At 42.9% G+C, this 15,386-nt stretch overlaps 1 protein-coding gene across 5 annotated transcripts in view; it reads left to right on the top strand.

Moving 5' to 3' along the window:
• Positions 1–15,386, top strand: part of LOC122553367 (centrosomal protein of 128 kDa) — a 407,594-nt gene that overhangs the window by 82,011 nt on the left and 310,197 nt on the right. For all 5 annotated transcript variants that reach the window (XM_043696980.1, XM_043696981.1, XM_043696985.1 and 2 more), the window contains exon 9: positions 10,909–10,992. In XM_043696980.1, coding sequence (XP_043552915.1) covers positions 10,909–10,992 — 84 coding nt within the window. The remainder of the gene's footprint in view (positions 1–10,908; positions 10,993–15,386) is intronic.

Genomic DNA, 15,386 nt, shown 5'->3' on the forward strand with positions numbered 1-15,386 from the left:
AATGAAGAAATGTTTTGTCATCTCAGTCCTCAATAGTTTATAAGAACTAAGAGCAGGAGTAGGCCATCTGGCCCTTCGAGCATCCTCTCCGTTCAATAAGATCAAGGCTGATCATTTTGTGGACTCAGCTCCACTTACCCACCCTCTCATCGTATCCCTTAATTCCTTTGCTGTTCAAAAATATCTATTTTAGCTTTAAAAACATTTACTGAAGTAGCGTCAACTACGTCACTGGCCAGGGAATTCCACAGATTCACAACCCTCTGGGTGAAGAAGTTCCTTCTCAATTCAGTCCTAAATCTGCTCCCCCTAATTTTGAGGCTATGCCCTCTTGTCCTAGTTTCACCCGCCAGTGGAAACATCCTCTCTACTTCTATCTTATCTATTCCTTTCAAAATTTTATATGTTCCTATAAGATCTCCCCATATTCTTCTGAATTCTAAAGAATATAATCCCTGTTCTTGTGTCCTTCTCATAAGCCAACCCCAACAACTCCAGAATCAACCTAGTGAACCTTCTCTGTACCCCCTCTAATACCAGCAATAAGGAGACAAAAACTGCACCTAGTACTCCAGCAGGGCTCACCAGCACCTTGTACAGCTGCAACATAATCTCCCTCTAGCAATGAAGGACAGAATTCCATTTACCTTCCTAATTGAATGTTGTACCTGCAGACCAACCTTCTGTGATTCATGCATAAGGATACCCAGGTCCCTCCGCATAGCAGCATACTGCAACTTTTTACCATACAAGTAAAAGTCCTTTTTACTGTTACTCCTACCAAAACGGATGACTTCACATTTATTAACATTGTATTCCATCTGCCATACCTATGCCCACTTATTCAAAGCATCTATGTTCCTCTGCAAAGTTTCCCAGTCCTCTGCACAATCATCTTAGTGTCATCTGCAAACTTTGACACCCTACAAGTGATTCCCAGATGGGTGGCACAGTGGTTAGCACTGCTGCCTCATAGCGCCAGACACCTGGGTTCAATTCCAGCCTTGGGCAACTAACTGTGTGGAGTTTGCACATTCTCCCCGTGTCTGTGTGGGTTTCCTCCCACAGTCCAAAAATGTGCAGGTTAGGTGAATTGGCCATGCTAAATTGCCCATAGTGTTAGGTGTAGAGGTAAATGTAGGGGGTTGCTCTTCAGAGGGTTGGTGTGGACTTGTTGGGGCGAAGGGCATGTTTCCACACTGTAAGTAATCTAATCTGTATAAATTGTTAATAATTGTGGTCCCAACACAGATCACTGAGGCATATCATTAGTTACTGCTTGCCAACCAGAGTAGTATTCATTTATCCCCACTCTTTGTTTCCTGTTAGTCAACCAATCCTCTATCCATACTTATATTTTACCTGTAATGCCATGCATCTTTATCTTATGCAGCAGCCTCTTGTACGGCACCTTGTCGGAGGCCTTATGGAAATCTAGGTATACCACATCCACTGGGTCCCTGTTGTCCACCTTGCTCGTACTGTCTTCATAGAATTCCAAAAGATTTGTTGAGCATAACCTACCCTTAATGAACCCATGCTGCATCTGCCCAATGGGATAATTTCTATCTAGATGCCTTGCTATTTCTTCCTTGATGATAGACTCAAGCACCTTCCCCACTACAGAAGTTAAACTAACCAGTTTATAGTTCCCCATCTTTTGTCTACCTCCCTTTTTTAAACATAGAACATAAAAAAGTGCAGCACAGAACAGGCCCATTGGCCCATGATGTTGTGCCGAGGTTTAATCCTAATGTAAAATATAATAACAACCTAAGCACCCCTCAACTCATTGCTCTCCAGGTGCCTGTCCAGCAGTCACTTAAATGTCCCTAATGATTCTGCTTCCACCATCACCGCTGGCAACGCATTCCATGCATTCACAACTCTCTGCGTAAAGAATCTACCTCTGACGTCTCCTCTATACCTTTCCCCTAATATCTTAAAGCTGTGACCGCTCATACCTGTCAGTCCTGCCCTGGGGAAAAGTCTCTGGCTATTGACTCTATCTGTTCCTCTCATTATCTTATATTCCTCGATGAGGTCTCCTCTCTTCCTCCTTCTCTCCAGAGAGAAAAGTCTGAGCTTATTCAACCTTTCTTCATAAGACAAGCCCTCCAGTCCAGGCAGCATCCTGGTATACCTTCTTTGCACCCTCTCCAAAGCCTCTATATCTTTCTTATAGTAGGGCGACCAGAACTGGACACAATTTTCCAAGTGTGGTCTCACCAGGGACTTGTAGAGCTGTAGCAAAATGTCGCGGCTCTTAAACTCGATCCCACTGTTAATGAAACCCAAAAACACCATATGCTTTCTTAACAACCCTATCCACTTGGGTGGCAACTTTGAGAGATCTATGTATTTGCACACCCAGATCCCTCTGTTCCTCCACACTGCCAAGAATCCTGTCTTTAATCCTATATTTAGTATTCCAAAATGCATCACTTTGCATTTATCCAGGTTGAACTCCATCTGCCATTTCTCAACCCAGCTCTGCATCCTGTCTATGTTGCGCTGCAACCTGCAATAGCCCTCGAAACTATTGACGACACCTCCAACTTTTGTGTCATCTGCAAATTTACTAACCCACCCCTCAACCTCCTCGTCCAAGTCATTTATAAAAACTACAAAGAGCAGAGGGCCAAGAACAGAGCCTTGCAGGACCCCACTCAACATTGAGGAGAAAGTGAGGTCTGCAGATGCTGGAGATCAAAGTTGAAACTTTATTGCTGGAACAGCACAGCAGGTCAGGCAGCATCCAGGGAACAGGAGATTCAACGTTTCGGGCACAGGCCCTTCTTCAACATTGACCTCCAGGCAGAATACTTTCCATCTACAGCCACTCTCTGCCTTCTGTCAGCCAACCAATTCTGAATCCAGAAAGCCAAATCTCCCTGTATCCCATACTTCCTGACTTTATGAATGAGCCCACCATGGGAAACCTTACCAAATGCCTTGCTGATGAAGTCCATATACACCACATCCACTGCTCGACTGTCGTCGACCTGTCTTGACACCTCCTCACAGAACTCAATAAGATTTGTGAGGCATGACATGCCCCTCACAAGGCTATGCTGACTGCCTTTAATCACACTATGCTTTGTCAAATAGTCATAGATCCTATCCCTCAGAATTCTTTCCAAACCTTTGCTGACCACAGATGTAAGACTGATTGGTCTGTAATTGCCTGGGATTTCCCTATTACCCTTCTTGAAAAGAGGAACAACATTCGCCTCCTTCTAATCCTCTGGTACGACCACCATGGAGAGTGAGGAGGCAAATATCCTCGCCAGTGGTTTAGCAAACCCCTTTCTCGCTTCCCGGAGCAACCTAGGATAAATCTGGTCTGGCCCTGGTGTCTTATCAATCTTAATGTTTTCCAAGATTTCCAGCACATCAACTTCATTGACGTAACATTTGCTGTTTCCAATCTGCTGAGATTGCCCCAGACTCCAGCGAAGTTTGAAAAATTCCCACAAGTGCACTTGTTATTTCTCCCGCCATCTCTTTTAGTACCATGGGATGCATTCCATGAGGGCCAGGAAACTTGACTATCCTTAGCTCCATTAGCTTGCCCAACACTAGCTCTTCTGTAATAATGATTGTTTCCAGGTCCTCACCTACTTTTGTCTCTTTGTCATTTACTGGCATGTTATTCATGTCCTCTGCTGTGAAGACCAACACAAAATATCTATTCAGTGCCTCGGCTTTTTCATCATATCCCATTACTAAATGCCCCTTCTCATCCTCTAAAGGAGCAATGTATATTTTAGCCAATCTTTTTCATTTTATATTTTTATAGAGTATTTATATTTTGTCTGTATTCTGATACTGTGAGAGTGTGGTGCTGAAAACGTTTCGGGCAGGAGCCCTTCATCAGGAATGAGGCTTTTGGGCCCGTCTGTGGGGGGGCTGGAGCTGAAAGATAAATGGAGGGGGTGGGGCTAGGGCTGGGGGGTGAAGGTAGCTGGAAATGTGATAGGTAGATGAAGGTGGGGGGAAGGGAAGGTGATAGGTTGGCGAGGAGGGTGGAGTGGATAGGTGGGGAGGAAGGTGGACAGGTCAAGAGGGCGGTGCCAAGTTGGAGGCTTGGGAACTGGGATAAGGTAGGGGAGGGGAAATGAAGGAACTGGTGAAATCCAGTCCTCACTTTCTCCTTCTAATCTGAGACTGACCCTGGTTCTAATTGCCCAATCAGGGAAAACATTCTCTCATCATCTAGTCTGTCCAACCCAGTCACACAACAGCAGGTTATAGTCCAACAGGTTTAATTGGAAGCACACTAGCTTGCGGAGCGACGCTCCTTCATCAATCACCTGATGAAGGAGCGTCACTCCGAAAGCTAGTGTGCTTCCAATTAAATCTGTTGGACTATAACCTGGTGTTGTGTGATTTTTAACTTTGTACACCCCAGTCCAACACCGGCATCTCCGAATCATGACTAGAATTTTATAGGTTTCAATCAGATCCTCTCTCATCCTTCTAGACTCCAGTGAGTACAGGCTTAGTCGAAGCAATCTCTCCTGATGGGACAGTCCTGTCATCCCCAGTATCAGCTGAATGAACCTCCGCTGCATTTCCTTCTCTCGCAAATATATCCTTCCTTAGGGAGGGATACCAAAACTGCACTCAGTATTCCAGGTATGGTCTCATCAAGGTCTTGTATAAACTGCAGCCTCTACAATGTTGAAGGTCATGGGCAGCAGACATATTGAAATACCACACTTGCATGTTCCGTGCAAGCTTCATACTATCCTGAATGCTTTCAGTGCCGCTGGGCTAAAATTCTGGAACCACCTTCCTATCAGCACTGTTGATACACGTACAGTGCATAGAGACATAGAGATATACAGCACAGAAACAGACTCTTTGGTCCAACTCGTCCATGCTGACCAGATATCCTAAATTAATCTAGCCCCTTTTGCCAGCACTTTGTCCATATCCCTCTAAGCCTTTCCTATTCATATACCAATTCAGATGCCTTTTAAATGTTGCAATTGTATCAGCCTCTACCACTTCCTCTGGCAGCTCATTCCATACACACACCACCCTCTGTGTGAAAAAGTGTGCCTTAGCTCCCTTTTAAATCTTTCCCCTCTCACCCTAAACCTATACCCTCTTGTTCTAGATTCCCCCGCCTCAGGGAAAATACCTTGTCTATTTACCTATCCATGCTCCTCATGATTTTACAAACTTCTGTCAGGCCACTCCTCAGCCTCTGACGCTCCAGGGAAAGACTGCATCATTTCATCTTGTCCAGACAATTATGTACATGGGATAAATGCTGGCATATCTTGCCATACGTAATGAATACCTGGTATGGCAACTGTACCATTCAAGATCAGAGACGGTTACAGAGAGTGGTGAACTCGGCCCGGACAATCACAAAGGCCAACCTCCCATTTATAGAATCCATCTACCAGGCCCGCTGTCAAGGAAAGGCCGCCAGCATTCTCAAAGATCCATCCCACCCTGGCAATGTTTTTCTACAACCTCTACCATCAGGGAGAAGGTACAGAAGCCTGAACACATGCACCAGCTGGTTTTGAAACAGTTTCTATCTGCCTCTTGTTAGAATACTGAATGGACTCACAAACGTAGCATTCACCTGTACCAGTGCTTTTGTTTTTGCCACTGTTTACCTATTATTTGCTATCTATGCTATTTAACAATGTGATCTGCCTGTATTGCTCGCAAGATAAAGCTTTCCACTGTGCCTCTGTACACGTGACAATAAATTCAATTCAATTGTTACTTAAGCTCTCACTTATAATGTTATTCTCCTGTTTTAAGGTCTTGATATTCTTTAGAAAGCTGTAAGCTGAACTTCTTAATTCTGTTATGTAATATAACGTACTAAAATTATTTACCACAACTTGTCTTTTTGAACTGCATAGAAATTTTTTTGAGAAGCAGTAAATGATCCATATCAATACTGACACCCAAAATGGTTTTAGCTGATAGAATCATTTAGTGCCATGATATATTAGCAATCACTCGTGTGTCTGAGTGTGATTAATCCTTTCACTATTGCTGTAAATATCTTTGTCCAGAGTCTAGATGCTAAATAATTTCCTTGATGCTCTGTACAATTCACAGCATAATCTTGTCACTGATCATTTTGTTTGTGACCTTAACCTGAGAAATATTCCAATTTGAATCCTATCTGGCAGTCTTTCTGTTCCATTGAAGTTGATCAATGATGGTAATGCTGTTGAAATACTGCTAATGATTAGGTACAAATGAGTGTGATTTAACTTGTTTAATATCATATTCTATGTTTACAAAATTGCAGGGAACCTTACTCCTCATGAACACACAGTTTCACCTTGAATACCTACTTATGATTTTAATTTTATTCTCTAATTGCGAGGTTCGTAATTGGTGAGGGAAAAACCATTAGACTGTTTGAATAATAGGTTTTTTGTAATTTTGAAAAGCAAGGGAGTTCAATGTTAAGATTACTTAGATATATTTTGGATGAATAAATGTTCTATACAAAAAGAAGCAGTGTGAGGAATTTATTTTAAAAAGTTGTCTCCAATGTTTCTAAAACTGAGATACCAAGGAAACCATGATGAGGACTGACATCTGGTGATAGAATATTATTTTTCTCCACCTTTAACAAAAGCTGTTTGAAATTTTTAAAATGTAATTTGAGGTTGACTGTGTAAGTGCAAAGGAAAATGCAATGCCTGCATATTGTAACTTTGGTATATAAATTATAAATGGTTACAGCCTTCGGGTAGCAGCATCCTAAACTGAGAGAGAAAATCCTTTATTATCCTAATTTATTTATTTTTATTTTTATTTTTAAAAATAAGCTGTAGTTTGCAAGCTGACGGGTCTAGTATTTTACAAAAGCAATTTGGCTCAGACCACTAACTCTGTTTCTCTCTCCATAGATTTTGCCAAACTGGCTGAGTTTCTCCAACGCTCTTTGTTTTTATTTTTGTAATTATATGTTGTGATTTTAATTTCACAAACTAAAGTCTTCTACTCACTGGCACTCATAAGATGCAGACAGACACAGAGGCGGGGTCGAACTTACCAAAAGTCATCTAATTATCAATTTTGGCAAGATTCATGGAAGGTTACTCTACCATGAAGTCTAATGAGTTTTCTCACACTATTTTCCAAAAGGCCACTGCACCATACCACTAAGGTGCCCTGCTTGCATTCTCTCATTTGATGTCGGTGAAAATGCTTGCCACTGCCAGCTTATTCCAGATGGGCAGATGTGCATCAGGTTGAGCTCTGGCAGTCCAGCACTGTCCTGGACAGTTTGTATTATTTGCTGTGGACATGGCAGACATGGGCAAGGTCCTGGTGAACAGAGTGTTGCAGAGGAGTGCCTCTTTCCCCAGGACTGGCAGGGGAGATCACAACACCAGACCCTGCCCGCCTTGCATGGGATTGTCACCTGGGTCCATGTGGTGTCAACTGTCTGGAGAAATACTCAAAATGCCACAGAAAGTCAATTACCTTCTCTGCTCTTTGAGAATAATTCTTCTCATTGCTACCAATGGTCTATCACTCTCAGTATTGCATGCAACATCTTCCCTCACTCACTGTAATCTATTCATGCTGCATGTTCTTTGTGCCTCCTCCTCATTCATTCAGGACGTTTGATCACCTGTTCCCTACTGGCACTAGCACGGACACTTCTTTCAGCCACTTTTAGTTCACTCCATTCCTCTAATTGTCTTATTCCAGGATAAAATAGCATATTACAGGTTGGAGGGAGGCAGGATCAGTGGTGGGGAGCCTTACATTTGGCACCTTACATCCCCATCTTCTCAGAGGAGAGGATCCTGATCCTGGCCCATGGGGACTTAGACTGCCCATCTGATGATGCTGAAACATCCATATCCTGGCAACCAAGGAAGAGGAATGATCCATTGCTGTGCATCTCTCCTGTTACTGTCACTGTGAATGTGCTGCTAACCAGCCTGGACTTCTGCTCCAAGTTTGCAATGCCTATTTTCTTTTGTCTCCTGTGGTCACCAATGAAATCTGCACAATTTCCCCCTTAAGGAGGCCAGCCCAGCAGTTCATCCTCTCCTCCACTTCTAGGGAAGAAGCTAAGATCCCTCAGATAAAACACTGGCAAGATTTCCTCCAGCACCCTCCTCCAACTAGATAGAACATAGAACGTAGAACATAGAACATAGAAAGATACAGCACAGAACAGGCACTTTGGCCCACGATGTTGTGCTGAGATTTAATCCTAACGTAAAATATAGTAACTTAACCTACGCACCCCTCAACCCACAGCTATCCATGTGCCTGTCCAGCAGTCACTTAAATAGCTATCCATGTGCCTGTCCAGCAGTCACTTAAATGCCCCCAATGACTTTGCTTCCACCACCACAGCTGGCAACACATTCCATGCATTCACAACTCACTGCGTAAAGAATCTACCTCTGACGTCTCCTTTATACCTTCCTCCTAATATCTTCAAACTATGATCCCTCGTACCAGTCAATCCTGTCCTGGGGAAAAGTGTCTGGCTATTGACTCTATCTATTCCTTTCATTATCTTGTATACCTCGATCAGATCTCCTCTCTTCCTCCTTCTCTCCAGAGAGAAAAGTCCAAGCTTATTCAACCTTTCTTCATAAGGCAAGCCCTTCAGTCCAGATAGCATCCTGGTAAACCTTCTTTGCACCCTCTCCAAAGCCTCTGTATCTTTCCCATAGTAGGGCGACCAGAACTGGACACAATATTCCAAGTGTGGTCTCACCAGGACTTGTAGAGCTGTAGCAAAACCTCGTGGCTCTTAAATTCGATCCCACTGTTAATGAAAGTCAAAACACCATATGCTTTCTTAACAACCCTATCCACTTGGGTGGCAACTTTGAGAGATCTATGTACTTGCACACCTAGATCCCTCTGTTCCTCCACACTGCCAAGAATCCTGTCTTTAATCCTATATTCAGCATTCGAGTTCAACCTTCCAAAATGCATCACTTTGCATTTATCCAGGTTGAACTCCATCTGCCATTTCTCAGCCCAGGTCTGCATCCTGTCTATGTCGCGTTGCAGCCTGCAGTAGCCCTGTGCACTATCGACGACACCTCCAACCTTTGTGTCATCTGCAAATTTACTAAGGCACCCCTCAACCTCCTCGTCCACGTAATTTATAAAAACTATGAAGAGTAGAGGCCCAAGAACAGAGCCCTGCGGGACCCCACTCAACACTGACCTCCAGGCAGAATACTTTCCATTTACAACCACTCTCTGCCTTCTGCCAGCCAGCCAATTCTGAATCCAGAAAGCCAAATCTCCCTGTATCCCATACTTCCTAACTTTATGAATGTGCCTACCATGGGGAACCTTATCAAATGCCTTGCTGAAGTCCATATACACCACATCCACTGCTCGACCGTCGTCGACCTATCTTGACACCTCCTCAAAGAACTCAATAAGATTTGTGAGGCATGACGTGCCCCTCACAAAGCCATGACTATGCTTTTCCAAATAGTCATAAATCCTATCCCTCAGAATTCTTTCCACAACTTTGCTGACCACAGATGTAAGACTGACTGGTCTGTAATTGCCAGGGATTTCCCTATTACCCTTCTTGAAAAGACAAACAACATTTGCCTCCTTCCAAATCTCCGGTACGACTCCTGTGGAGAGTGAGGAGGCAAATATCCTCGCCAGCGGCTTAGCAACCTCCTTTCTCATTTCCTGGAGCAGCCTAGGATAAATCTGGTCTGGCCCTGGGGACTTATCAATCTTAATGTTTTCCAAAATTTCTAGGACATCAACTTCATCAATCTTGAACTGGTCAATACTGTATCACAGCTCCTCTAAGTTTTCATTTACAACAAGTTCCCTTTCCTTGGTGAAAACTGAAGCAAAAAACTCATTTAGGGCTTCCCTATCGGCTCGGACTCCGCGCACAAGTTCCCTCCGCTATCCCTGATTGGCCCTACCTTCTCCCTGATCATTCTCTCATTCCTCACGTATGAGTGAAATGCCTTTGGGTTCTCCCTAATGCTTCTTGCCAAGCCTTTTTCGTGCCCCGCTCCTGGCTCTCCTTAGTCCATTTCTGAGCTCCTTCCTAGTGAGCCTGTAATCCTCTAAAGCTGTGCTAGATCCTTGCTTCCTCCACCTTAAATAAGCTGCCTTCTTCCTTTTGACGAGAAGATATTGATACCTTGATGGGTCTGTTAGGTAGATTAGAGCTGAGAGCATCTGCTTCTGAGCACATCATTGCCATATCTCTGTATCAGGTTGAGGAAGAGGAGCTCCAATCTGCTGACACTCTGGCGACGTCGAAGATCAGGCACATGCTTAGCCCGAGGCAGAAGAGGATCCCAAAGTGTTGGCAGTTAGCAATTTCATAGAAATTTACAGTCAGACACAGCAGCTCGGGAAGGTTTGTCAGACTCACCTGGTAAACCGACACAACTGACTGCACCATGCTGTCTTTGGTGCATGTGCGTCTTGCTGCCTCTATGGCCGGGTTGGCAGCTGCGATGGAGATCCAGGGCTGGCATTCCAAATCTACAGGATGAATGCATGGGCTGGCACTCCATCGCTCCATGCATTGGTGCTCTGCACTAACAGCAAAGAAACATGAGGACAAAGAACCTTGACCTCACTCCAGTTGGCTTTTAAGCTGAAGAAGATTGATAATCCTTCAGGTCAGGATACTCTTGAGACATAAAAATATCCAGGATCGGCTGTCAAGAAGAGATAATACCTGTCTTAATAAAATAATGTAAACTTGGTCTCTCCTTTATAGTAGAAGATTTGCTATTTTTTGTGGATTGATTCCATGTAGCTGTTAGAATTCTTTAGGCAAGGAAGTGCTCTGCTGTCTTCCAAATGTTGCTTTCTTTTTAAGATTCTAACAGAAGTTATAATATTTGAACATTTGCTTTTTTTTAAAAGGAGTTGAGAAAACGCAATGGTAAAATTAATGAAATGGAAGAAATGAAGAATAAACTTTCCAGATCCGAAGGTGAGAAGTCCCTGGTAAGTTAATGTTCTGACTGATTGTGCCTCTTTGGCTGAGAAACAGTCACAATTTGGAAGCATTTAAAGATATTGAGTCATAAATATCACTGTCTGAAGAGCTTTATTTGTTTATATGTACAGAATTTTACAGTAAGAAACAAGCTTTTTGTCACTAAAAGTCAACACCATTCAAACCCACAACCACTTCCATCTGGAAGAACAAGGGCAGCAGATACATGGGAACACCACCACCTGCATGTTCCCGCAGTTGTGCCCTCATCTTAAAAATATCCCCGTAGTCTTGAATTCCTCCATCCTAGGGAAAATAAACCTACCATTAACCCTATCTACACCCCTCATGATTTTATAAACATGCATAAGGTTACCTCTCAAACTCCCACACTTCAGTAAAAAAATGTCCCAGCTTATCCACCCTTTCTTTATAACTCACACTCCCCATTCCCAGGAACATCCTGGTAAATCTCTTCAGAACCCTCTCTAGCTTAATAATATCTTTCCTATAACAGAGAGACCAGAACTCAACATGTACCATCTCAACATGACTTCACAACTCCCATACCCAAAGAATTGAGCAATGAAGGCAAGCGTGCCAAATGCCTCAGTTTTACTTGGGCAAAATCGTGGAATTTTTGTCCCTAATAACAATGTGGGTCTACCTTCAACAGATAGACTCGTGTGGTTCAAGAAGGCAGCTCACTACCAGCTTCTCCACATGGGATAGACAACAAAGTAGTGACATCCATGACTGAATAGAAAAAAGCCTTCCCCATGACAAATGTCAGGCTAACTGGCCTACAGTTTCCTGCTTTTTAACCTTGCTTTTTTCTTGAACGGACGGGTTTTATTTGCTGCTTTCTAGTCGAATGGAACCCTTTCTGAATCTGACAAATTTTGGAAAATGAACATTCAATGCATCTATTATTCCATTAAGACCATAGGGTGAAGTCCATCAGGACCTTCTCTTGGGTCCTTAACTTTGCGTGGTTAGCCCAAACTTTCATCAGTTTGCTTGGTACCATTTCCTGAATCAATGTAATTTTGTCAAGTTCCTGTCTTCCTTTAACCTGCTGATTTAGAGGTAGTACTGAGATGTTTTATTGTATCCTCTAGTGACGACAGATCAAAATATTTATTACTCATGTCTGATATTTCTTTCTGATCAACTGTGAACTCTTCTTTCTCCCCCTGTAGAGGACCAACAGTTGTTTTGCTTTCTCTTTTTCTTTGTAGATACTGATAGAGTCTGTTGCTATTTGTTACATTTATGGCTTGCTTCCAGTCATGTTTTAATTTCTTTCTTTTGATTAATGTTTAGTAATTCTTTGTTTTTTTAAAAATTCTGACCGATTCTCCCATCTGCCACTTTTATGCAATTATACGCTTCTTCCTTAACTTCTTTAGTTGACCATGATGGTGGCTCCTCCCCTTGGAAATTTTCTTCATTATAAGAATGTATGTATTCTGAAATTTGATTTAAAGTTCTGCCACTGGTTCTCTACTAATCTATCCTCTAGCCTAATAGGCTAGTTCACTTCGGCTAGCTCAGCTTTCTGTGGACATCTTATTTAAGTTTAAGATACTAGTCTTAGACTCACTCTTGTCCTTTTCAAATTGGATGTAAATTTCAATCCTGTTATGATCACTGCTACCATAGGGTCCCTTTAGACTATAGTAAGAGCAAAAGGGACGGGAGTACGTAATTCAGCCCCTTGAGCCTGCTCTGCCATTTTATATGGTCACGGCTGATCTCATGTCGCACTCAATTCCACTTTCTTGCCCACTTTCCATCATCTATTAACCTGTTATTAATTAAAAATTTGTGTATTTTCTCCTTATATTTACTCAATGTTCTGGCATCCATTGCACTCTGGAATAGTGAATTCTACAGATTCACAACCCTTTGAGAGAAACAACTTCTTCTTATCTCCGGTCTTAGGATGGAAAATCATGTCTCACAAACTTGATTGAGTTTTTTGAAGAAGTAACAAAGAGGATTGACGAGGGCAGAGCGGTAGATGTGATCTATGTGGATTTCAGTAAGGCGTTTGACAAGGTTCCCCATGGGAGACTGGTGAGCAAGGTTAGGTCTCATGGAATACAGGGAGAACTAGCCATTTGGATACAGAACTGGCTCAAAGGTAGAAGACATTTTAAAACATTTACTCTGAAGTAATTAATAAATCCTATCTCAGGATTATGTAGTCCCGAGTCTAGTATGCTCAACTCTCTAGTTGGTCCCAGAAGGGCTTCTTTAAGAAGCTATTGAGAGCATCCAATGAAATCCATGTTAACGCTGCTATTGCCAATCTAAATTTTCCATTTTAGATATAAATTTAAGTCACCCATACTTATTGCCATTCATTTATCACAAACACCCAATATTTCTTCTTGTATATGTCTTTCTGTGTGGTGGTTTTTTTGATGGACCTGAAAATCTCTCTTATAAGTGACTTCTTTTCTATACTATTCCTCATCGCTACCTAAATCAATTCTACATCTTGAACTCATGGACCAAGTAATCTCTAACTATTGTATCACCATCTTTGATTAGGAGTCCAATCCATCTGCATTTATTTAGCTTTCTATTCTTCATTAATGTCTCATACCCTACAATATTCAGTTTTCATTGTCCTGCTACAACATCACCGTAATGCCTATCCGATCATATTTATTCACCAAAGTGTGTGCTTTCAATTTATTCACTTTGTTGTGACTGGTATGCGCATTCAAATACAGAGCCTTTAATATTGTTGTTTTGTTATCTTTGTAGCATCTAATCTTGACTGCTGCTACGTTCTCAGATTTAATACTCAGTTCCTTCCTGCCATTTTCTAAGCTTCATTTCTCATATCAGTACTTCATTCTGCTGCTGCAACTCTATCCCTTGTTGCTTGAACCCAAGCTTGAACCATCACCCATTTCATTTAATTTATAGCCTTTCTACCTTACTGTTTATGCAGTTCACAAGGACATGGATCAGGTGTCGACTGTCCCAATGGTACTGATCCCATTTAATCAAGAATTGGTGCATGCCCCAAGAAATGGAACCCACTTCTCCCACATCAGTCTTTCACTTGTCCACTCTTATACATCCTATTCAATTTGTAGCAACCCAAGAGATTATTACCTTTTTGAGATTTTGCTTTCTCATTTAGCACCTAACTTCTCATGCACCCTCAGCAAAATCTCTTTCCTTTTCTAACTCTGTCATTGCTACCAACATGCATCACAACCTGAGATCCCCTTTATTCCCAAGTTCTTCTCCATCCAGAGCTTGTATCCAGAGTCCTGGCATCTGGTGGACAACACAGCCAACTGGACATATGCTCTTTGCTGCAGAGAGCTGTGTAAATTCCTCTTATTGTACTGCGCCTCCTACCACTAATTTCTCCTTGCTCTCCCTTTTTGAGTGGCTTCCTGTACCATGCTACAGTGTTCAGTTAGCTTAACCTTCCTGAAGCTCTTCCACCCAAACAAGTTGTGAAAATCGTAAGCAATTATTGAGATTAAGGCACCTGCCCTCTGGGTCCCCTTGCCTGCCTCACTTGCAGTCACACCTTCCTTTCCCTGACCACTGGTCCAAAGGGAAGATGTAACCCTAATAAAATATCCAGGTAGCTTACCCCTCCCTGATTGGCCTGCAGCTTGATAACTTTGAGCAGTAGTGCCTGTGGCCACAGCATTTAATTGTGTTTGCCCTGGATCAGAATCCAAAACCTCCCACGTTTTGCATCATAGCACTTCACCTACTCTGCCGATTCAAATATATGTTAATTATATTAGTAATTACTAATTAATTTATTTATCGTCATTACAGCGTGCACTTCCTGAAGCATTTTCGCACTGCCAGTAAGCTTTGCAACACCAATTATAACAATACTGTACTTACTATGCTGATAAACTGTAGTTGCTCCCACGAGGAGGTTGAACAGTTCATCCACTTCACCAACACCTTCCACCCCGACCTCAAATTCACCTGGACAGTCTCAGATTCCTCCCTCCCCTTCCTCGACCTTTCTATTTCTATCTCAGGCGACCGAATCAACACGGACATCTACTACAAACCGACCGACTCCCACAGCTACCTGGACTACACCTCCTCCCATCCTGCCCCCTGTAAAAACGCCATCCCATTCTCCCAATTCCTTCGACTCCACCACATCTGCTCCCAGGAGGACCAGTTCCAAAAAAGCACATCCCAGATGACCTCCTTCTTCAAGGACCGCAATTTCACCCCCGACGTGGTCGACGATGCCCTCCACCGCATCTCTTCCACTCCCCGCTCCTCCGCCCTTGAGCCCCGCCCCTCCAACCGCCACCAGGACAGAACCCCACTGGTCCCCACCTACCACCCCACCAATCTCCATGTACAGCGCATCATCCACCGTCAT

Source organism: Chiloscyllium plagiosum, chromosome 10 (assembly GCF_004010195.1).
Source record: "Chiloscyllium plagiosum isolate BGI_BamShark_2017 chromosome 10, ASM401019v2, whole genome shotgun sequence".
Taxonomy (NCBI): Eukaryota; Metazoa; Chordata; class Chondrichthyes; order Orectolobiformes; family Hemiscylliidae; genus Chiloscyllium; species Chiloscyllium plagiosum.